At 44.0% G+C, this 23,122-nt stretch overlaps 1 protein-coding gene across 2 annotated transcripts in view; it reads left to right on the forward strand.

Annotated features, from left to right (window-relative positions):
- Positions 1 to 23,122, forward strand: part of UBE2E3 (ubiquitin conjugating enzyme E2 E3) — a 117,226-nt gene that overhangs the window by 84,430 nt on the left and 9,674 nt on the right. For both annotated transcript variants that reach the window (XM_084814886.1, XM_084814895.1), the window contains exon 4: positions 22,148 to 22,280. In XM_084814886.1, the coding sequence (XP_084671012.1) occupies positions 22,148 to 22,280 (133 nt within the window). The remainder of the gene's footprint in view (positions 1 to 22,147; positions 22,281 to 23,122) is intronic.

Consider the following 23,122-nt stretch of genomic DNA (forward strand, 5'->3'; position numbering starts at 1 on the left):
TTGAAATGAATGAGTGTTAAGTTAGTCATGACTAACTTGAGGCCCATTCATTTCAATGAGTCATACATAGGACTAATGTTGGATACTACCCATCGTGTTTTTGTTGGTTTTAATACTGCATTGGATTTTATTACATGTTGTTAGATGTTTTTATTGCTGTACACCACCTTGGGAGGGCTCTTGCCCTGAAATGTGGCCAAGAAATGTTTTAAATAAATAGATATAATGTGGTTAGAGAAAACTTTACAGCTCCTCAAGCAATTTTCCCCAAATGAGAAGAATTCAGTACAGGCTGTGACCAGGATCCTGAGTGGAGTTCTATTTGTGGATGTTCTCGCCAAAGAAAGTGGGGTGGGGAGTAGGGGAGACAGTTTTCACTGATGCCCCCTGGAGCCCCTTGTGCCTCTGAAAACCTGGCTCAGAGGGCTGGGAACCCTCTGGAACAGTGGAAGGAGGGTTGCAAGAGAGGAATTGATGAGAATTCTTTCCCCCTCTTCCACCAGCAGAATCTTCTGCTGAATCTTGGTCTCATCCATCAAAAGAAGGCTCTGTTCCATTCAGCGACACTTAAGAGTCAAGCCTTAGTGTTTGGGTTGGAAAAGGTTTTCAGCATCACACTCCAAAATGTTCCCCTTGTTTCTGCTTGCAAAGAGGATTGCTTGGGTATGGCCTCCTTGGGAATGTCCCCACCCACCCCAATTTCTTTGCAAGGAACACAGGAACAGAGGGAAAAAAGAGGATTTACAAAAAATCCCCTATATTTTAGTGCAGGGTTAGGGAAATGTGTGGCCCTCCAGATGTAGTTGAACTTTAGCTCCCATCATCCTTCAGAATTGGCTGTGCTGACTAGGGCTGATGGGAGTTGCAATCCAACCACATCTGGAGGGCCACACATTCTCCACCCCTGTTGTAGTGATTCTGTTTCTCCAGCAACCATCTTTCATGCCACATAGGAAACCAGCCAGCATTTAACAATTTGCCTGGTAGTGAGTCCATGGAATTCCATGCAGGTTAGCGAGCAGGCTGTTGGAGGAGGGTTTGCTCATTCTGTCGTTCCTCCGCCCATCTGCATGGTTTCCATGCTAGCTAGCTGCTGCAGAGGAAAGGAAGGCCTTTTCTCCACAACCAGCATGGACACACAGGCTATGAGTCTCTTAGCAGGCTCCTAAATTTTATTGTATGCTAGTAACTTTTGTGGGCTTATTTACAAGGCTGTAGTACAGGACTTTGAAGCTGAGTGGACTTTCAGAAGTGGTTTGTGATACGGTATGTTTGTGGGAGAAGTGGGGAGGATTACTAAAAATAAAAAAAAAATCCAAGTAGCTTTTTGGATCCCAGCCATTTTCATCTTGAGTGCCCAAAATTTCTTCCTAGAAGCCTGCCTGTATAACGGTTTCGTCCCATTGTCATATGTGTCTCTTACCTTATTCCCCAGTGGCTTAATTCCCCTCCTCGTCAAAAATCTGTAAATACATTGTTGCTTTGAAATGTACGTATTAAACAATTATGGAGGTATATGCAATTTCATTAAAAGTTGAGCAATCATGAGCACATTGCATTGCAACCACAGCAGAAGTGTGCTGTGTTTTGACGTGTCAAGCAAAAGAAATCTAAAATAGTAACAGTGCCAGGAACTCATTGTGGTCATTACCTTGGCTCATGAAGTACGTGCTTCTTGGTTGGAATCGCTTTTAAGCACTTTGGCATTTGAGTCCAGTACTTTACATGGAATCCAAAACACTAATTGCTGTAACCGTAGTTCACTTGCAGTGCTTGAGTTATACTCATGTCAGAAGTGTTCAGCAGGGAATGAATGGGACTGTACCAGAGTAAAGCAATTTGAGGATTGTGTCCTCAGTCTTGGGATTTCAGCTACTACCAATGGAATAACCTGTGAGCTGTAACCTACTTTGTGTTCTGTTCTGTAAACTCCATCTTAAAACAGGCATGGATGTTCATTGAGTAACAAGCGTGAACCATGCCTGTCACATGGAATGGTCGGACTCCTACATTTTGATTCCCAAATCCACATTTTTGGCATGCAGGCCCTGATCTAGAGATAAGCATGTGCAGCTGTGGTCTGCTGAGCTGGTGCTGTGCATTGCTCTCTATACCTGCCTTGATCAGATGCTAGAGACCATGTCTGTGTTCATCCCCTGTTTAGAAGGAATGGAGGGCCAGAAGGCAAGCCAAGCCCTGCCCCCGCCCCCACTCCCACGCTCTGCCCATACAAGGAAGGAGCTCCTAGGTTCAGCCCCCGTCCCCTCCATTGGACAGCACTGTCCATCTGTTCAGCACTGTAAGAATATTGGAAGCTGCCTTATGCTTAAGTCAGACTAATTGTCCCTCTCACCCAATACTGTCTACACTGGCTTGGTAGGGTCTCATAGTAGAGACTGATCTTCAGTATTACCTGTGTTTTGTTCTGTTTAACTGGAGATGCTGGAGACAGAACCTGGGGCCTCCTGCGTGCAAAGCAGGTGCTCTACCACTGAGCTACGGTCCCTGAACTGAACTGAAACCTGTGTCATGTCCTGAACCTGAGGGATGTAAGATGGAGATTCGGTCTGTACACACCATCACGCACCTCTGACCAAAGGAACGGTGCAGCATAGGACAGTCTCCCTACACCTGGTTTCTTTCGACAAGTCTCCTTTAAAGATCATCAGCTTGCTGGAACAGGGCCCAGTAGTCCTCCTGTTAATTAACAGCTGGCCCCTTTCTCCTTCCAGCCTAATTAGGAGCAAGCGTGTCACTCTTTGGCCTTCCTCTTTTGACTAGCCCTGAAAAAAGGCTGTAGAGGTTTTGCTCCTTTTAGTCTAGAGGTCTATTGGTAGCTGGACAGGCTGATACTCAGGATCCCTCCCGACTAAGGAGGTGAAGGATTGTGAGGTATTCCTCTGGTGTGAAGGAGTAACTGCTGAGTTTAAGCAGGCTATATAAAGGAAAGGGTTAGGTTTGTTTTCTGATTGGTGTATCCTCTGTTTCCATTCTGGTTTTGTACAGACTCTTGGATTAATAAATATTTGCTTTTCTTCTAATTTGGTTGGGAAGTGTTTGCATTTTCTGTTCAATACCCTAGGGAGAGGGGTTTCTCTCCTCACGTGGCCTAACCACTCTGAAATACTACCAAAGTTATTTGATCTGGACTTTGAACAGAGGGTTGCTACCTAAAGGAGCTTGTGTAAACTTCCAGGTGTGTCACAAATGGACAGCAGGGAGATTGGATGCTGAAGCAAACAGTGATGCCCCCTCAGGAGTGTTTTGGGGTCAGATTTTGCTCACAGCTGAGTGAGCCTGTTCTTGCTGTTCCTTGTGCCAGAGATGTAAAGGCTGGGGCGGGGGGGGGAATGGAATAATTTGGGGATGGGGGAGTTCCCTCCCAAATATTTCAAAAATCCCTGGGGAAAAGATAGAGAGAGAAACGTAGTTTTTTTTAAAAAGCCCCCCTCCCCCATTTTTTCTGTCCCCACCACACCCCCGGCCTTCACATCCCTACCTTGTTCAAGCTACCAACTGCATTTGCCTTGCTTCAGCTTTGCCTTGCCCCACTGCCAACTTGACAGGGCCGGAACAAACAAATTCCCAGTGTAGTGCTGGCAAGTGTGTATGCAGCCGCAAGTGCTGGATGCAGAATTCCAGTTCTTGAAAGAGTGCAGGCGGTCTCCTCTTGTGTGCACAGTTGCCTGCCAGACAAAAGAGCCTTGCATAGAAGCTTGGCTCCCTGTGATCATTGGTCTCAGATTGGAATGTGCTGGTAGATGTATAGGACTGCATACATTACCTAGATGTGGCTGTCCCTGCAAATAAGATTGAGTGCGTGATCAGGAAGAATAAGTTCAGAGAGAGAGAGAGAGAGAACCTTATCCATTCTGTTGCCATCATTTTGTTGTCAGCAAGTCATGTTTGAATCAGAATTTCCCATTATGGGTATATGTGAATTGTAACTGTCAGCATTTTGGTGGCTTTTTTTCCCCCCTTTTCCTCTCTCTCTCTCTCTCTCTCAGAAAAAGACTGAGCACCATGGGCAGGAAAAAAGTGCATAAAAGATTCCAGCTCTTACAATGGAAGAAGCAGTTAAGCAAGTTTTCTGTTGGTGGTTACGAAATGTGAGAACAGACTGTATTGTACGTTCACGTCTACAGTGCAGCCATAAGTCAAAACTTGTGTTTGATACAGAAGCCTTCTCTCTGTTAAAAAATGTTTGGAAAACATTCATTTTTTAATCTCTGCGATCTCTATATTAAGTCTCTCGCTAGCATAGCCAAAATCAAATTTCAAGTAAATGAATGTCTTGGTACTTACATGCGTAAATGTTGTGGCAGAGAGATCTGCACCATACAGCGCATGAGCAGAAATATGCGGCTCCTAGAAGTTCCTTGTGAGAAGGATCATGGCTTCTCACAAGATTGAGAATCTAATGTTCCCCTGTAAAACTTGGTGTGTGATGGGTCGGTATTTTGAATTGAACTAGAGGTCTCCCTACATCCAGCATCTTCCCAACATGAATGGGACTCTTCCTGCCACTTCTCTGTTGCATCATGTACCATGGGCAGCGAGTGGCAGAGGGAACTGGCCTAAAGGAGGCACTGGACTCTCCCATGTATACACAGTGAAGTCAGGGTTGTAGACCTGGTAGACATGAAGCTGCACCCATTTATATCTTGTCTTTCTGTCAAGGAGCTCAAGGTGGCATCCATGGTCTTCTCCCATTTTATCCACACCACAGCCCTGTAATGTAGATTAGGGTCAGTCACACACTGAGCATCAAGGCTGAGTGGGGATTTGAACTTGGTTTTCCCCAGTCCTACTATGGTCACCACTTTTGAATCGGCAAAAAAGAGGAAATGCATCACCAAGACAGAGTACAAAACAGGGTAGTGATTTGCATATGCTATTTTATGTGTATAGATACAAATTCAGAAATAATTATTATGATTTAAATAGAAATACAATACGTCTCCCCATACTGTAGGAGGCTGTGAGCAGGTGGCCTGCCTGTTCAGTCAGCTGTCCAGAGACTAACTGTTGAGGGGCAACAATTTTTATGGTCCATTATCTTTAAACTAGAAGTGGAGAGGGCAGCCCTTCAAATGGAGGACACCTTCAAATAGAGCAGGGATGGGCAACTTGTGGCCCTCCAGATGCTTTGGCCTGCAGCTCCCTTCAGCCCTAGCCGGCATAGCCAGTGCTGAGGGAGGCTGGGAGTTGTGGCTCTCCAGATGTTTTAGCTTACAAGTTGCCTACCCCTGCAATAGAGGACAGTCCTGTGACAGCCCTTCAGACAGAGGGCTGTCCTCTGTAAAACAGGACACCTTGCCACATTAAGTCCTAGTTCAACATTCTACCCTTCATACCCCATAGGCTCTTTCTTAGGAACTATACTTCCCATTATACCCAACAATCCTGGATGCACTATTATATAAATACGCTGCAGTATCTTTCCTGGCATAGACCAGCCCCTGTGTGCTGCCCCTTGCCTCTGACTGGATGCAGAAAGGTATTCTGGGTATAGGGAGGTATCTCAGCTGCAACCCGCTCCTAGTTACAGACTCAGGAGACCAATAGGGGCTAAATGCCTTTTGTGTTCAGAATGGTCCCTCTTAAAATCAGGTTAATTCTCCAAATCAATCTCTTCTTAAAGGGCCTGTTTCCAGTCAGACACTGGAGGGCCCACCCCTCGAAGTTACCTAAACTCAACATTGCATTTCTAATCCTTGTGGCTTTGGAGAAAGCTTGGAAACATATTGCAACAGTCTGCCTGAAAGACTCAAACCTGAAATCAGATTAAAAGATCCCCAATGTATTTCTCTTTCCTTTCTCCCCCCCCCCCACCACATATTTTGAGTAACTATGTCATAGTTTTGAACATTTGGGGGTTAGTTGTACTCACTGCTGGTCATCAGATGATGATACAACTGCTAATGTGCTGGAGACGAACGGTGAGTGCTCTTCCTTGACCACATAGAGCAGCCTTCCCCAACCTGGCACTCTTCAGATGGACGAGAGTACAATTCTCATTATCCCCAGGTAGCATTCCATACTGGTTGGGGATGATGGGAGTTGTATTCCAACACTTCTGGAGGGTGCCAGGTTGGAGAAGGCTGACATAGAGCTTCAGATTCTAGTGCAACATGGCATGAATTGGAAACATGGTCAATAAAATACAACTAAATCATATATTTCTTTCACGTCGATACAAATCTAAGAGCATAACAATGGATAGCCTTTACAATCAGGAGTGTGATATCAGAGTCAGTAGCATGCTATAGCTTCATAGCAGGCAAAGGAGCAAACTAACAATAATCCAAAGTGTATATTCTCAGAAGGGTGTGAAAGTTGCAGAAATAACTCCTACATTCCTCAATAGAAATCAGCCTCTTCCATTGGTGTGCTACACCTGTATATCAGTGCCTCAATGCAATTATTATTCATTATATTTCTATACCGCCTCATACCTGAAGCTCTCTGGGCGGTTTTAAGAAGTTAAAACATTAAAATGCAATATACAAAGTTTAAAATCCATTTACATAAAAGCACACAGACAATATACACAACCAGGATATAACTAAAAACTTTGGACTGTCAGTCATAACTAAAGACACATGCAGGACTGATTAGAACTCCTCATGTCCTGCCAAATGCCTGGGAAAAGAGATAGGTCTTATCCTGGCGCCAAAAAGATAACAGTTTTGGTGCCAGACAGACCTCGCTGGTGAGCTCGTTCCAAATGTCCTAAAGATCGTTTAAAAAAAAATTGATGCCAGTCAGTCATTCCATTTTACATATCCAGAAATATGCAGAAATCAGCACAATAAGCACAGAACTCTTTCATGAAACAGCATAATTGAAGACAATCCTATATACCAGGCATAAAATGGTAAGGTAAAGGTGTCCCCAACCAGTCGTGTCCGACTCTAGGGTGCGGTGCTCATCCCCGTTTCTAAGCCGAAGAGCCAGCGCTGTCCGAAGACGCTTCCGTGATCATGTGGCCGGCATGACTGAACACCCAGGTGCACGGAACGCTAGGTACAGCATATAGCCTGCTATATACCAGTAGTGAGCCCATTCTTCAAGTGCTGATCTTTATGTAGCCAAAATGACATTGTCTATTTACAAGAGGGAGGCACCAGCCGGTTGGGGGGAACCTCAAAGTTTGCAGAAGTACCCCCACAAAAAAACCCTAGGGAAAAAACCCTAAGAGGAAAAACACACACGAAAGCAGCCCAATGAAGATGGAGCCTGCTCAGTGGCCATGATGGGATGCTGACAGTCTGTTGTGGGATGCAGGGAGAGGAATGGAATGGTATGTCCTGGAAAAGGACATAGCTGGATCCTTGACTAGAACTCCACATGGCAACATGTTGTTGTAAGTCTCCCTTGTGATTCACTCATTTCCTTGCAACACGAAACCACCACATTAAACATACTGCAAGCATGTTTCTTTATTTCAGAGGGCAAACCTATTGCTCATTCTAAAGCAGGGCCTATAAAACAGTAAATTTGAAGCTCCAGCTGATGCCAGGTTTTCCAAGTGAGCGCATTAAACCTTTTTCTCTCTTGTGGCTGCTTTTACTTTGGGTCTCACTTTCAGCCTTTCCCCTTTTTGTTTTGTTTTGCTTTGTTCTTCTTACAAACATATCACAGTTTTTTTCCTTAAGATCATCATATATGCAGCTAGTTGCCATATCAAGCCCTCTGAGGGCAGCTCCACAATTTGCCTGCAACAGTTGGGTTTGCCACATAACACTGGTGTTTCTCCCAGCGAAGTGTAAATAACATACAAGCGCCCACGGGACTGTGTCAGGGCAGACTGGTCTAGTCAAGATGCTAGGATGGCCATGTGTCTACTTTACAGAAGGCTATCCTCTGTTTGAAGGGCTGCCCGGTCCAAGTCCAGTTCAAAGATTAAAAACCATCGGAAGGGAGAGCTGGAGCCTTGAAGTTACCCAACACATTAGCACCTGGAGAGTAGACCAAACAGGCCCACAGGGTACCTGGTCACAGTCTTCCCCACTATGGTGAGATGTATTGTATTTCTATTTAAATTCCATAATTATTTCTAAATTGGCCTCTCTATATCTATATTAGCATATGCAAATGTTATGCAAATCCAATCCCTTGATTGTCCTCTGTTGTGGTGATGCATTTCCTCTTCCTTGGCAATGTGTAAGCAGCCACCCTACAGGATTCCCAGACATATATACACAGTTGTTTAAAGGTGCTGGTACGTTGTTTGCACTTGAGACATTTGCTGCCAGGAACACGTTTTAAATGCGGAGACTACCCTGTTCTTTCCAGCCCAGCCCACAGGTGCTCCTGCAAAAGACAGCTGCTGTATTGGCACTTTTGCCCGTGGAAGCTATTTAATTTCCCATTCCTAGTCAGTGATCTGCAGCGCCTTATGGCCTGACGTTTGCCTCCTTCCATTGCGTTTGTGGTACATGAGCAAATGGATGTTCGTAAGATAGAGGCTGTGGTGACACACAGTTGTGTCACTGTGCTAACTGGCCAATGTGTGGCGCACCATTACGTGTCAGCCTGTGGCTGATGTGGGCCTTGACCAATGATCATGTTTTTGGTTTAATGCCCTTGGTTTTGTGGCCACTGCACTATCGTAATGGAAGAGTACTACTGACGTGAAAAGGCTATGTTGAGGGCCACCACTCCTCTGCATTCTTCTGCACGCCCCCCCTTCTTCTCCCATAGTTGACTCATGCTTCAGTTGAAGCATAGTTGCACTAATTTTAAACATCCCAGTGTCCTGGATATTTTGCTGTTCTAGTGAAACAGCACAGGATGTGATGGTACTGGTCTGCTAGTTGCACCTCTTTCCTTGAAATTAAGGGCCTGTACATGCATTACACAGAAGCAAACCTAGTTGTTGTTTTTTTCACTGAGTGCCACCAGTCACTGCTGCCCCTGATGAATGCATCTGTATGATGCACATGTTTGAATGTACCTTTGGTTCAGTCACTCTTTGTAGAACAATGCTTAAGTAAAGACATAGGTTTGCACCTTTAAAAAAAAGTAACATGTGAAGTGTCCTATAACTAATTTTGTAGTCTACAACTAATTTTACAGTACAATCCTGTACTTCTCTACTCAGTTCAATGTGACTTAGGTAAATCAATAAAGGATTTATAAAGCCTGAATATTTTATAGTATTTATTGTTAATAAATATTTGGTTAGATCCAGACTTGGTCATATTTAGAAAAAGATTCATTGGCAGCAATGGGATTTCACTTAGCAATGACTCATTTAAGTCCCATTGATTTAAATGGGTCTACTCTAAGCATGACTAAATCTGGATCCAGCCCATTATTCTTTAGTGGTTAGCTGTTTTTGTTTGTTTGGTTTTTGTGCCTGTTCTGCTTAATGGAGTCTTTTGAGTAGCAGATGCAACTTTTAAACCTTCATATACTACTAGAAGGACTGTAGCATTACTGAATGGTGAACCTAGCATGTAGAATGGGCTAAATTATTAGTGTAAAAATCCCGTTCAATGGATAGCGGTGAGTACATTTAATAGAAGCACATTGCTTTTGGAAGCTCTGTAGCTACCATTAACTACCAAATTATTACAGAGCTGTCATGTATATAACTGGTTCTTTTTATAAACGAAGGAAACTGCAGGGTTGATAGTTTTATTTTTCTAAAAGCTAAGGAAGCTCTTCAGAGTTTTTCTAATTCGTTTTGTTGAGTCTTCTGCTCCTTCATTAAAAGCAGACAAACACCTGCATGAACAATAGGATTTTTTTCTTCCAACAGCAATTTCTAGATTTTTGAGCTTAATGGGATATACAGCCACTGCTTTATAGCAAACGGCACTCCTAATGCCAGCTTCTGTTATGAATGATGTAGAAATACTAAATAATTGTTCATGTTCAGCTGATGATTGAGTTGCAACTCAAATAGACAGCACCAGCTGTATAAAGACCTCTTTAATGTTATATTTAAAGAAACAGCCATAAGTCAGGAAATTTGTAATATTGGTATTTGAAATCTATGTTGTCAAACATATACTTTAACATACATGTTTTGAAAAGCAGTTATTAGATCCAGCAACCAAAAAAACTGGGTGCTTACCTAGTCTGTCCATTACCTAGTGGTAGGACAACAATCCAGTTTATAATGGAAGGGTTGCAGGTAGCATTAAGCCATCGTAAAGTTTGAGTGTTTTTACAGGAAAAGCAACAAAATATTCTTTAGCAATCTGTTTCAAACCTGGTGCTTTTAAAGGAATATTTCCCACATCGTTTTGTCTGTTCTGTAGCCCCTATACTTTGCAGAGGACTCTGGGACATATTCCAGACTGCAAACCCAGTTAACACAGGCTCAGTTGGGCTTAGCTATCACCCTGTGTGAACAGGGAGCAGCTTAGAATACGCCCAGTGCCAGCCTTTCCCAAACTGGTGCCCTCGAAATATTTTGGACTACAGCTCCCATCATTTCTGACCATGCTGGTGGGGCTGATGGGAGTTGTAATTCAAAACATTTAGAGGGCACCAAGCTAAGGAAGTCTGCCCAGTGCGGTAGCTGCTATCCACTGCAAAGTATGGTTGATAATGGCAGGAAAGCTCTCTTTTGGGGGAACCTAGGCCCCCATTACCAATCTTTTTCAAATATTTGCATTTTCTTTTGATCTATTCTGCACCAACGGGCATCTTCGCTGCTCTCAGGCAGCAAACTGTGCCAGGCCATCGGTGCTCCAAGGGTGGCTAGAAGCAGACATTTGGATTTCTCACAGTGCCAGAGTACCCAATGTACTGTCATTCCATGGCATTCTCCATGGAAATTCAAAATGGTGGCTCGTGGACTCATCCATCAGGCGTGGGGGGCCCAGACAGGCTCCAGGGCTGGTGGGCCCTGCTGGGTCCCTAGTAGCTGCCCGAAGATTCCGGGTGCTGACATCACACCTTCCTTGCTCAGCAGTATTGAAGTGAGGAGCTGATAAAGAGGGTAGGTAAACTTGGCTGAGTCAAGGGAAAGGTCGTGGTTGTGGGAAAGCTTTATCAAGGCTTATATAAGATCAGATATATGCCATTCCCTGTTTTCCCTTTCTCATGCGTGCACACACATCCTTGCTCGTTTCTCTTGCTGCAAAGGCAACCCTATCATAAGAAAGCTACTGGAGCTGATGACACATCCCAAAATATCGCATCTTTTTCTCACTTTTCAACAGTTTTGTTGGCTGAAAGGACTGACACCAGCACAGATATCTCCAAGAATTCTTGCTTAACAACGTAACACAGTTGAATCTGTGGTTGGGCTAAGGTCCAGAGATAACATCAGCCTGAGGCCTTCCTTGAAACAAGCTTCATCTTTCCTTGTGGCTACCACAATAGATTCCTCGCATTAGAGCTCAAGGGTCAGGCACAGCCTCAGCTGTTGCTGCATGTGTGTGTATGTGTGTGTGTGTTGCATTCCTTTTCCAGGCAGAAACGATCTCCTAGTAATTAGCCATCATGCTGCTATCTGTTTTCAGGGAAGGTAGGTTATTATATTCCCGCTGTCATGGGAATATAATGATTGATGGATTACATTTATATCCCGCCTTTTTTCCTCCTGCAAGGAACCCAAGGCATCTTACATGGTCCTCCACCTCTCAATTTTATTCTCACAACAACCTTGTGAGGTAGGTTAGGCTGAGAGTCAGTGACCGGCCCAAAGGCACCCAGCGAGTGGGGACTAGAACCTGGATCTCCCGTGTCCCAGGCCAGCACTCTAACTACTACAGCACACTGGCTGTCAGAACACAAGAACCACACATAATTCCAGAAGGATTCCCAAAAAGAAGCAGTAGTCTTTATCCCATTGTGTGGTGAGAGCCAGTGTGGTATAGTGGCTAGAGTGTTAGGACTGGGAGCCGGGAGATCCGGGTTCTAGTCCCCACTCGGCCATGGAAGCTCACTGGGTGACTTTGGGCCAGTCACAGACTCTCAGCCCAACCTACCTCACAGGGTTGTTGTTGTGAGGATGAAATGGAGAGGAGGAGGATTATGTATGCTGCCTTGGGTTCCTTGCAAGAGAGAAAAAGGCAGGATATAAATGCAATCAATCAATAGTGGAAGGTATGGAACAGCCTTCCCGAACCTGGTGCCCTCCAGATGTTTTGGACTTCAACCCCCATCAGCGCCAGCCAGCATGGCCAATGCTCAGGAATGTTGAGAGTTGTTGTCCAAAACAGCTGGAGGGCACCAGGATGGGGAAGTCCGGTATGGAGGCTGTGGCATAACTGTGTAGCATCTGACCACACATCACTGCTCCAGAGTGGATGATGCTCCTTGGTATTATCATGGTTTTGTGGGGGTAGGGGTAGAAACCAGCTGGTTTCAGGTGCCATGGTGAACAAAGTGGAGTTGAGCCTGTATGCTGACGTAATACATCTGAGTTTGTGTCCGAGTTTGCTTGCGTGTATGGCAGGGGTAGGCAACCTTTTTGCCCCTCAGGGCCACATGTGGCAGTGGATAGGCAGTCTGGGGCCACATGCCAGTGGGAGTGGGTAGAGCTGGCAGTGGGCAAGGGCAGGGCCAGCACCCCTTCACCCTCCTCTCACACTCATTCACACATACACTCAGGTCACCAACTCATTCACACACATATTGCCAAACAGGCTGGTGTTTGGCAGACTGGCGAGAGCACCATTTACAGCAGCAGCACCGCAACCATAAGAGTGCGCCAGACAGAGTGCAGGCTGGATGTTCTACCTAGCACTCTTATCTGGTCAGCCCCTTGGCCATGGCTGCCAGATTCTCAAGAGGGCCAACCACAGAGTGTTCCAGGTTGTTATAGGCCTACAGGGAGGATCCCAGAAGCAGTTGCCCTGACAATGTGGCAGCAGAAGTGTTTTGGAGGTGGCAAAATGGGCAGTGGCAGGAACTTTGGGGGTTAGCTAGGACTCTCAGCGCGACACAGGAGAGACCCCTGAGGGCCACATGCTCCCCACGTGTGCTATATGGTTTTTATTGAACCATGGGAAGGGATTAAGATTCTGTTAAGGTTCTCTTAACAATCAAGAATATAATAGCAACTGGAGCGGCATGAGGCACGTGTGTATCAGTCTCCCCGGGAATTCCGTTTCATTTTGTGACAAGAGACTTTACAAGGATCACCTGTCCTATTGCCCTTTCTGTCTTGATTTGCCTATGGCAGGGTGAGCAACTTGTAGCCCTCCAGATGTTTTGGCCTACAACTCCCATCATGCCAAGTATCTGTTGGGGGCAGGGAACAGAAGATCATGGTGGAGGGGGAATGGAATGTAGTATTGTGGAAAAGCGCATGGCCGGTTGGAACTGTGAACATTTTGTTGAAGGTTCCACTTATCTATAAATTAACACCAGAGAGACAAGGAGGCGGGGATAATGGGGGCAAATATGTGATCATTTCAATTGCGTGACTTGAGTTATGAAAGGATACTTAGGCAGAGTCACATAGGGTATGGAGATTAGAGTTGTGCCAAACTTAACAGAACAGGTGGATTTTGAGGAGAGATTTGAAGGAAGTCAAAGAGGTGGCGTCGTGGAGGCGTTCATGGAGGCTTGCTCTTGACCATTGCTGATGGATTGTGAATGCGTATCTCCTAGCCGTTCCTGTGGCCTTCTCCTAGTCTCTTAACCATGGCTAAGAAGGCGATAGTATTACCTTTGCACTGACCAACAGTGAAAGAGATGTGTGTGCTATCATTATACATAACAATCCGTGAGTGGCTTTGGAGCATTTTCAGTCTCAGTATCTGAGCTGCCCTGCGAGGTAGGACATAGGCTGCAGTCAGTTCATATCTTAGGGGTTCACATGTGCCCCAATGATTACCATTCTATGGGTCCAGGCAGGTTCTCATCACAGTTCTTGCTCTTAAAGCCTTGAACTTTATGATCGCCAGCTTAGATGTGCTCTTTCTTTACCCTTTTGTTATCCTAATCCGGCTATTATGTGATAATAAAATGGACTTGGGTTTTAAGTCTAATTATTATAGGTGAAATACAGCTGACAAGTATTGAATAGGGCTATTGCAAAATAACCTGTCTAGCATTGGATGGTTTATAATCTTGGCCTATGCCACAGTAAGCATCTTGCATTGGATGGCTCTGCCATGGATACATAAAAATTCAACATCAAATTATATACTGTCAATTTACCCCAGCTGTCTGTTCTCCCTACTTTTCCAGACCTGCAACAAGTACAGCTGACTCCAATCTTCAACAAGCAGGCTGTGTATCACTGAGAAAAACACTGAATGCTTCTCTGTTTCTTAATTCTCAGTATTTTATAAATGGGCACCAACCAACTCGTCCCCAAATAGCGCTCTGTATCTGAACCCTGCGTTGAAGTAGTTTTTCATTAACTTAATGCGACTGGAGACAAACATGACAGGGAGCTCTACTAGTCCATTAGAAAAGCAACAGTGGTGCACTACTTTTTTTGGTCATTGTTAACAAAGCAATGAGCAAGGTTTTGAGTTCCATAGAACTCTTCTTCAGGCTAGAATAAAACAAAACAAGGGGGGAGAGATGCTTCGGGGGATGATGGAAAAGACCTATAGTTTGCGGTTTGCAACAATTCTGTTGACATAGGTGGTTGGGATGGCCACCAAAAAGATGGCATTTTAAAGGGACTGAACAATTTACATACAGTTCTGTCAGTGGCTATAAGCTGTGTCGGTTATATAGAACCTCCATGTTCAGAGGCAGAATATCTGATTACCAGATGATGTGGACAAACAACATGGGTGTGCTATCACCATCATATGAGTTTGATCATATAAGCCAATATGCTGTAATGACAGGGAGACACATGTTCAAATCCCCACCCAGCCATAAAGCTAACTAGGTGACTTTGGGCTAGTCACACACACACACACACACACACACACACACACACACACCTAACCTACCTCACAGTATTGTTGTGGGGATAAAATGGGGAGAGGAGAACTGTGCATACCTTCAGCTCTTTGGAGGAAAGGTAGGACATCTGTGTAATAAATAATATGGATGTGCCTGAGCTGTGTAATAATCAGCTGAGGCTTGTACCATGTGTCCCTCCCCTGCCATCTGAGGTACAGTGTGTAGGCACAATGGACGTGGCCTTTTCTGTGGTGGTGCCAATTCATTGAAACAATATGCCTAAAGAAATTTGCCTGTCCCCATTGCTGCCTGCCCTTTGTCAAGCAGGAAAGACTTTGCCTTTGTAGCTGGTTTTTCAGGTACAGCTTTAGGAAACTGATTTCAAACAGCTGCATTGATTGTGATTTTTAGTAACAACAACAATAATGCTTTTGATGGAATGGTTTGGGGGACCCCCTGGAATGGGGTGGAGCAGGGGAGATGATGCGGGGGGCTAAAAAGGGAGGGGGGATTTACGAAGGTTGGCTCCCCCGTCCCGTGGCGCGAGCATTCTTAGCAGAACTCCACTCGCGGAATGGTTCCACAGGTGATAAAGAAGCTGGATCCAAGCATCTAAGTTTCCAAAACTTGAACAGAGGGAAATGTATGATCCTTGGCTTGAGACGACTGCCTTGTTGTGGCGAAGGGGCTTGCGTAACTCAGTGAAGCCATAAGCTATGCCGTGCAGGGCCACCCAAGATGCACAGGTCATGGCAGAGAGTTCTGAAAAAATGTGGTCCACTGGAGAAGAAAATGGCAACCCACTCCAGTATTCTTGCCAAGAAAACCCCATGGAACGTATCACAAGGCTAAAAGATATGACGCCGGAAGATGAGCCCCTCAGGTCGGAAGGTGTCTAATATACTACTGGGAAAGAGCAGAGGGTATTTCCAAGTAGCGCCAGAAAGAGTGAAGCGGCTGGGCCAAAGCCGAAAGGACACTCAGCTGTGGATGTGTCTGGTGGTGAAAAGAAAATCTGATGCTGTAAAGAACAATATTGTTTAGGAACCTGGAATGTAAGGTCAATGAATCGAGGTAAGCTGGAGGTGGACAAACATGAGATGGCAAGATTGAACATCGACATCTTGGGAATCAGCGAACTAAAATGGACAAGCATGGGCGAATTTAATTCAGGTGACCATCATATCTACTACTGTGGGCAAGAATCCCTTAGAAGAAATGGAGTAGCACTCATAGTCAACAAAAGGGTGGGAAAAGCTGTACTGGGGTACAATCTTAAAAACGATAGAATGATCTCAGTACGAATCCAAGGCAAACCATTCAACATCATAGCAATTCAAGTCTATGCCCCAACCACTGATGCCGAAGAAGCTGAGGTTGATCGGTTCTATGAAGACCTACAACACCTTCTAGAACTAACACCAAAAAAAGATGTCCTCTTCATCATAGGGGATTGGAATGCTGAAGTAGGAAGTCAAGAAATCACCGGGATAACAGGCAAGCATGGCCTTTTTGTACAAAATGAAGCAGGACAAAGGCTAATGGAGTTTTGCCAAGAGAACACGCTGATCATAGCAAACACTCTTTTCCAGCAGCACAAGAGGTGACACTACACATGGACATCACCAGATGGTCAATATCGAAATCAGATTGATTATGTCCTTTGCAGCCAAAGATGGAGAAGCTCCATACAGTCAGTAAAAACAAGACCTGGAGCTGACTGTGGCTCAGATCATGAGCTGCTTCTTGCAAAATTTCGGCTGAAATTGAAGAATGTAGGGAAAACCACTAAACCATTCAGGTATGACCTAAATCATATCCCTTATGAATATACAGCGGAGGTGAGGAATAGATTTCAGGGATTAGACCTGATAGACAGAGTGCCTGAGGAACTATGGACGGAGGTCCGTAACATTATTCAGGAGGCAGCAACTCAATCCATTCCAATTCCAAAGAAGGGCAACGCCAAAGAGTGTTCAAACTACCGTACAATTGCGCTCATTTCACATGCCAGCAAGGTGATGCTCAAAATCCTAAAGCTAGGCTGCAGCAGCATGTGAACCAAGAACTACTGGAAGTACAAACTGGGTTTCGAAGAGGCAGAGGAACTAGAGGTCAAATCGCCAACATTTGCTGGATCATGGAGAAAGCAAGAGAATTCCAGAAAAACGTCTATTTCTGCTTCATTGACTACGCTAAAGCCTTTGATTGTGTGGATCACAACAAACTCTGGCAAATTCTGAAAGAGATGGGAGTACCAGACCACCTTACCTGTCTCCTGAGAAACCTGTACGAGGGTCAAGAAGCAACAGTAAGAACCGGACATGGAACAACCAAGTGGTTCAAAATTGGGAAAGGAGTACAACAAGGCTGCATATTGTCACCCTGCTTATTTAACTTATATGCAGAGTACATCATGAGAAACGCTGGGTTGGATGAATCACAGGTCGGAATTAAGATTGCCGGGAGAATTATCAACACCCTCAGATATGCAGATGATACCACCCTAATGGAAGAAAGAGAAGAGGATCTAAAGAGCCTCTTGTTGAGGGTGACAGTGGAGAGTGCAAAAGCTGGTTTGAAACTCAACATTAAAAAAACTAAGATCATGGCATCTGGCCCCATCACTTCCTGGCATATAGAAGGGGAAGAAATGGAAGCAGTGACAGATTTTATTTTCTTGGGCTCCAAGATCACCACAGACGGTGACTGTAGCCATGAAATTAAAAGACGCTTGCTCCTTGGGAGGAAAGCTGTGGCAAACCTAGACAGCTTAGTAAGAAGCAGAGACATCACCTTGCTGACAAAGGTCCGTCTAATCAAAGCTATGGTTTTCCCAGTAGTAATGTATGGCTGTGAGAGCTGGACTATAAGGAAGGCTGAGCGCCGAAGAATTGATGCTTTCGAACTGTGGTGCTGGAGAAGACTCTTACGAGTCCCCTGGACTGCAAGGAGGTCAAATCAATCCATCCTAAAGGAAATCAACCCTGACTGCTCATTGGAAGGACAGATACTGAAGCTGAAGCTCAAATATTTTGGCCACCTAATGCGAAGAGAAAACTCCCTGGAAAAGACCCTGATGCTGGGAAATTTGAAGGCAAAAGCAGAAGGGGATGGCAGAGGATGAGATGGCTAGATAGCATCACCGATGCAATGAATATGGCCTTGAGCACACTCCGGGAGAGAGCGGAGGACAGGAAGGCCTGGCATGCTATGGTCCATGGGGTCACGAAGAGTCGGACACGACTTAACGACTGAACAAGAGAGACAGGGGAGAGGGGAACAGAGACTGTGTTGATAGTTACATCTTTGAAATGGTTTCAGAGCAGAAATTCTCAGGATTCTAAACATGAATTCAGGTTTAGTTGTTGTCTGTCAAGCAGAGGAAAAGAAAGCGGCAAGAAAGTATCCCTGAGGTAGAGCTTTATTCCTCAAAATGCATTTGGTCTTTTTAGAATAAAAGTGATTTTCTGCAGCTCCTCTGGATACAATTCATCTTACTCTTTGCATTGGACTGATGCAACGTCTCTAGCTTCCCATTCCAGCCGGCTTTTGCAAGATAAAGGGTTTTGTAGGATAAAAATCAGTGGAGAAGAGACCGTGTTAGACCCGTGTTTTAAATTAGGAAGTGTTTCTGTGAATCTGTAAGTCACTTTGGACCTCCCCAAAAAGGAGAGAGGAAAGAAAAAAAAAAGCAGGGTATAAGTTACAGAAATACAATAAAATAGGATCCTCATGGAATCAGAGGAAGGCCCATAGCTCTGTGGTAAGCACCTGCTTTGCATGCAGAAGGTCCCGGGTTCATTCCCTGGCATCGCCCGTTCAAAGAATCCAGTAGCAGGTGATGGGAAAAGATCTCTGCTTTGGCTGCTGGAGAGATGTTGCAATCAGAGTAGACAACACTGGGTTAGATGGATGGTCCTGGTGAGTGTGTATGAATGGACCACTGTGAACAGTAATCTGGTGCCATTTTACCAGGCCTTTGAGAGCAGTGGTTTTTTACATATTCTGTCTTGAGGAGTTCTTTCCACATCAGCTTGTCTGCCACAATACCCTGTGCATTGCAGATAATTTTGGGGTGCACCCTTGGTGCATACAAGGCTCTCACTAGGCCTCTCTGTTACTCTGCATAAACTGAGTGTGCCTACAGTTGTGTATTCCAGAGGAAGATTGGTAATAGCGAGCCAGTAATCTTGCTAAGGAAGTTTGTCTACCACTGTTCTCACCGAAGAACCCCGCTGAATGTCTCAGACCACAGTTTAGAAACAAAACAAACAAAAACAACTGTTTTTTAAAGCATCAGGGCCATCACATTATCAAATACCTCAATTCTGCCTGGATCCCACCGCTACAAAATTAACAATGCAGGGCTGGGATGGTAGGGGGAGGAGAAGAACAGCTCCACCCTGAGCTCTGGTTCTAGGCAGAAGTATCAGATTCCTACGAAATGCCCTCTGCATTGACAGGGTCAGTACATCTGAAATTTTATGGTAGACTTGCCCCTGTCTATGAGCAACCCTTACAATTTTAAGTGGCACTAATGGTATTGCAGCTGATGATTGTAAATAGTAACTTAGGAATTATTGCTCTTAGATGTTTGACTATTTAATTGATAGATGCCCTTGTTCTGACTCTGTGAGTGATTACCAGGTAGTTTGGCACTCAGCTAGAGGCTGTAACCTTAATTGTGACTGATTAATTTGGCTGAAATATGTTGCTAAGTCAATTCAGCTGTTTCATTAAACTGATTGAATTGCATCCAGCTATTAGAGGTGTTTGAAGGAAAGGTGGCTGGCAGATGATATAGGAGCACTAACCTCTGCATTAAGCTATAAAATAACCATTAAGGAAACTTGTGCCAAAATTGAATTGTTCCAGAGAAATTTGACTTTCAGGCCTAATGCTAATTAAGCAATATGTGCTTAATGGGTGTCAAGAGTTAATTAGAAAACCCAACCCCCTCTACTTGGGTTTTAAATATTTTCTACATTGCTCCAACTTTTTGTATTATTTCTTTAAAAAAAATTCTTAAACTGTTTTGATCTGTTGGCAAATATGCGTAGAAGAATTGAACAGAATGACATTTGAGGCCCCTATGAATTACTTAGGCCTTGTGGCCTGTTATCTCTTCTCAGCCTTAATTCTCATAACATTTATTTGCATCACGTGTGTTGTAAACACACTGAAAACCACCCCCGTTGATGATGTATTTCAATTTGTAGCCTTAATATTGTTACAGTCTACAAAGGGACCGAGTGGTGAGTGTATGCAGAATAAAACTGTAGAGCAGTGTGCTCTGGAACACCCTCATGTGAAATTTGTGCCTCATCCCCTCCCCACCTACACCCCTGAGCGAGATTGAGGGTGGCAGTCAGCAAACCCATGAAACCATGACTTGAAGTGGAGTCTGTGCTTCTTGTCCCACCCTCAGTAAACATTCTCTCTCTTTTTTTGTTGTTTCAGGTTGTTTTGTCTCCATATCACAATCAGTATAGTTTACCTAAATCCCTCCTGGAACCAAGAAATCTGAATTCCATAGCTGTAAAACAGCTCAGTGATGATGGCGATTAAACAATTAGCAGTTCTACAGCTATGGAATTCAGGTTTATAATAATAATAATAATAATAATTCTAAACAGGGAGGATGTCATAAGACTGCCTTGATGTTTCCATATAAAGTTTGCGATTATAACATTTCATAGAAAATTCTCTTAGGACGCAATCCTATGCTTGTTTAGACAGAAAAAAAAGCCCTACAACTTCCAGCATTCCCCAGCCAGCATGGTTAGCTGGGACATGCTGGGAGTTGTAAGACCTTATTCTGCCTAAATGTGCATAGGATTGTGTCCTTAAAGGCCTTATTTTAAAAAAGGTTGCTTGGAGGCGAGCCAAGTCTGCCACATGTTGTTTTTTAATAGAAATGTAAAAGAGAAAGGAAGAGAAAAAGGACATTCTGCCTGCATAGAGGGATAGAAATATAGATGTCTTTACAGTGTTAACCTAAAAGTATATTTATTGCTTTTTTTGGTACCTCTACAGACACATTTATAAAGTAGTCATCCCTCTCTCAAAATTGGCCTTTCAGGGGGTCCTATGTTTAGTTTAACAGTGATATCATACCTGCTGCTCTGTTGGAATGTGAGAAAATTCATCCTTGAAATAAGCATCTGAGGGATCCTTGAACAACAGTTCAAATCTATCAAAATGACCAACTGTATGGGATCTAAAATGGCCTGTAGATCTATATTTTAAAAAATCCATACGTTTTCTCAGTGCTTTCACCATCAGATAATGCGATGTTCTGCAGAACTGCAGTATGAGAACACCATTCTTTCCCATCTTTATTCTGAAAGGTTTTTCAGGAAGCAAGTGAACAATGTTGAGATTTTTCAGGAAGTGTATGTAGAATGTTAGGATCCTAGGAAATTACTTGGAACTGATTGCACAGCAAAGCCACAAGAACAGTGTGGGATCAAGAAATACATGTATTCATGGAGAAATGACTCTATTTGGTAGTTTAGAGCATTAATTTGTAGTTGAGAGCCATTGATAGGGAGTTTTGCTGTTAGGTTTACAAGCGTTGGAAGGAATTGCACCCATTGGCCACGATTAAGTCCATTTTTAGGCGTATGTGCAACAGCGTACTCTTATATGTTTACTTAGAAGTAAGTTCCACTCTGTTCACTGGAGCTTATTCCCAGGAAGTGGACATCAGTTTGCAGCCTTGGTGGACAGAGTGTTGCAATAGAACTGGGGATACCTGGATTGAACTTCCTACTGTTCTTTAGAGGCTACTGGGCGTCTTAGGCAAGTCACTCTCCCTTAGGGTAACCTCCTTCATGGGCTTGTGAGGATAAATTGGGATAATCCCACATATACTGCTCCTTAAAGGAAGGGTAGGATATAAAATGTGATGGGTGGATGAATGGTCTTAAGTATGCTTAACTTTGCCTTGGATTGTAGCCCTTGTGTTTTAAAGCATCCCTGCCACACACACACACACACACACACTCACACTTCACGTCTGTCCCATGCACAGGAAAAAGCAACAGACAAAAGGCTACACAGCTAAATATTAACAAAAGACAAAGATGAGCCTTTTGTTGCAAACATTGACGTAAGCACTGTTGATGTGCAGTTTCTTCGTTCCTAGCAAGTGCATACAAAAGCACCAAGCCATATATATCAGCAACAGATGCCATTCACAACAGCTAAAGAAGAGATGAGTAATGAATGTAAATGCTCGCAAAGCCTCCGGCTCATTTTCTGTCTCCCCTCTCCCTTTCTCTTATTTCAATAGCGCTGGGCCTAAAGGTGATAACATTTATGAATGGAGATCTACTATCCTTGGTCCCCCAGGTTCTGTATACGAAGGTGGCGTCTTTTTCCTGGATATCACATTTTCATCCGATTATCCATTTAAACCACCAAAGGTAAGGACATGTAGCTGTCTGTATATTTGTATGTACCTTCAATGGTCTTCTGTTCTGAAACAGGACAAAGGGGTCATGTGTTTCTTGTACGTTGACAAAATCAGGGAAAGAGGCAGCTGCCTTCAAAACAATTTCAAACATCATGCATAAGATTGCAAGCAAAAAAGTGAGGCGGGTGTCTACTAGGAGGAGGGCTTTTTCTGCTGTGGCACCCCGGCTCTGGAATGAGCTCCCTAGTGAGGTTCGCCTGGCGCCTACATTGTATTCCTTTCGGCGCCAGGTGAAGACCTTTTTATTTTCCCAGGCATTTTAGCATTTTAGCTTTCTAAATTTTTATCTTTGCTATTTTAAATCTGTATTTTAAACTCCTGCACTGCTGTTAGGTTTTATTGTGGTTGTATTGTTATATTGTGGTTTTAATGTTCTGTATATTTTAAATTGTTTTATTGTGTGTTGCTTGGATTTAATTTTTGTGAACCGCCCAGAGAGCTTCGGCTATTGGGCGGTATAGAAATGAAATAAATAAATAAATAAGCAAGCAAGCAAGCAGATTAATGGCTGACTGTGGCAGACTGTGTAATAGGAATTCCAGGGATCCACATTAATACACTTTCAGTGGGCTACAGAATACATTCACATTGACAGTTTCCTGGGGAAAAATGAATCTGTTTAGGCTGACAGTAACTTTTTACCAGGATTTTCTAGGGAAAAAAGTGGGGAAAACTAAGAGCATGATTCCATTCTGTCTGCACACACACAAAGGAAGCATTCCCAAGGATCCCTTTTAACTCTTCCTTTGCCACCAACCCTTGGTCGGGTGACAGTAATGTCTAGTGCACTAC

Source organism: Heloderma suspectum, chromosome 1 (genome assembly GCF_057233095.1).
Source record: "Heloderma suspectum isolate Gila_16-S chromosome 1, 16-S_ref, whole genome shotgun sequence".
Taxonomy (NCBI): domain Eukaryota; kingdom Metazoa; phylum Chordata; class Lepidosauria; order Squamata; family Helodermatidae; genus Heloderma; species Heloderma suspectum.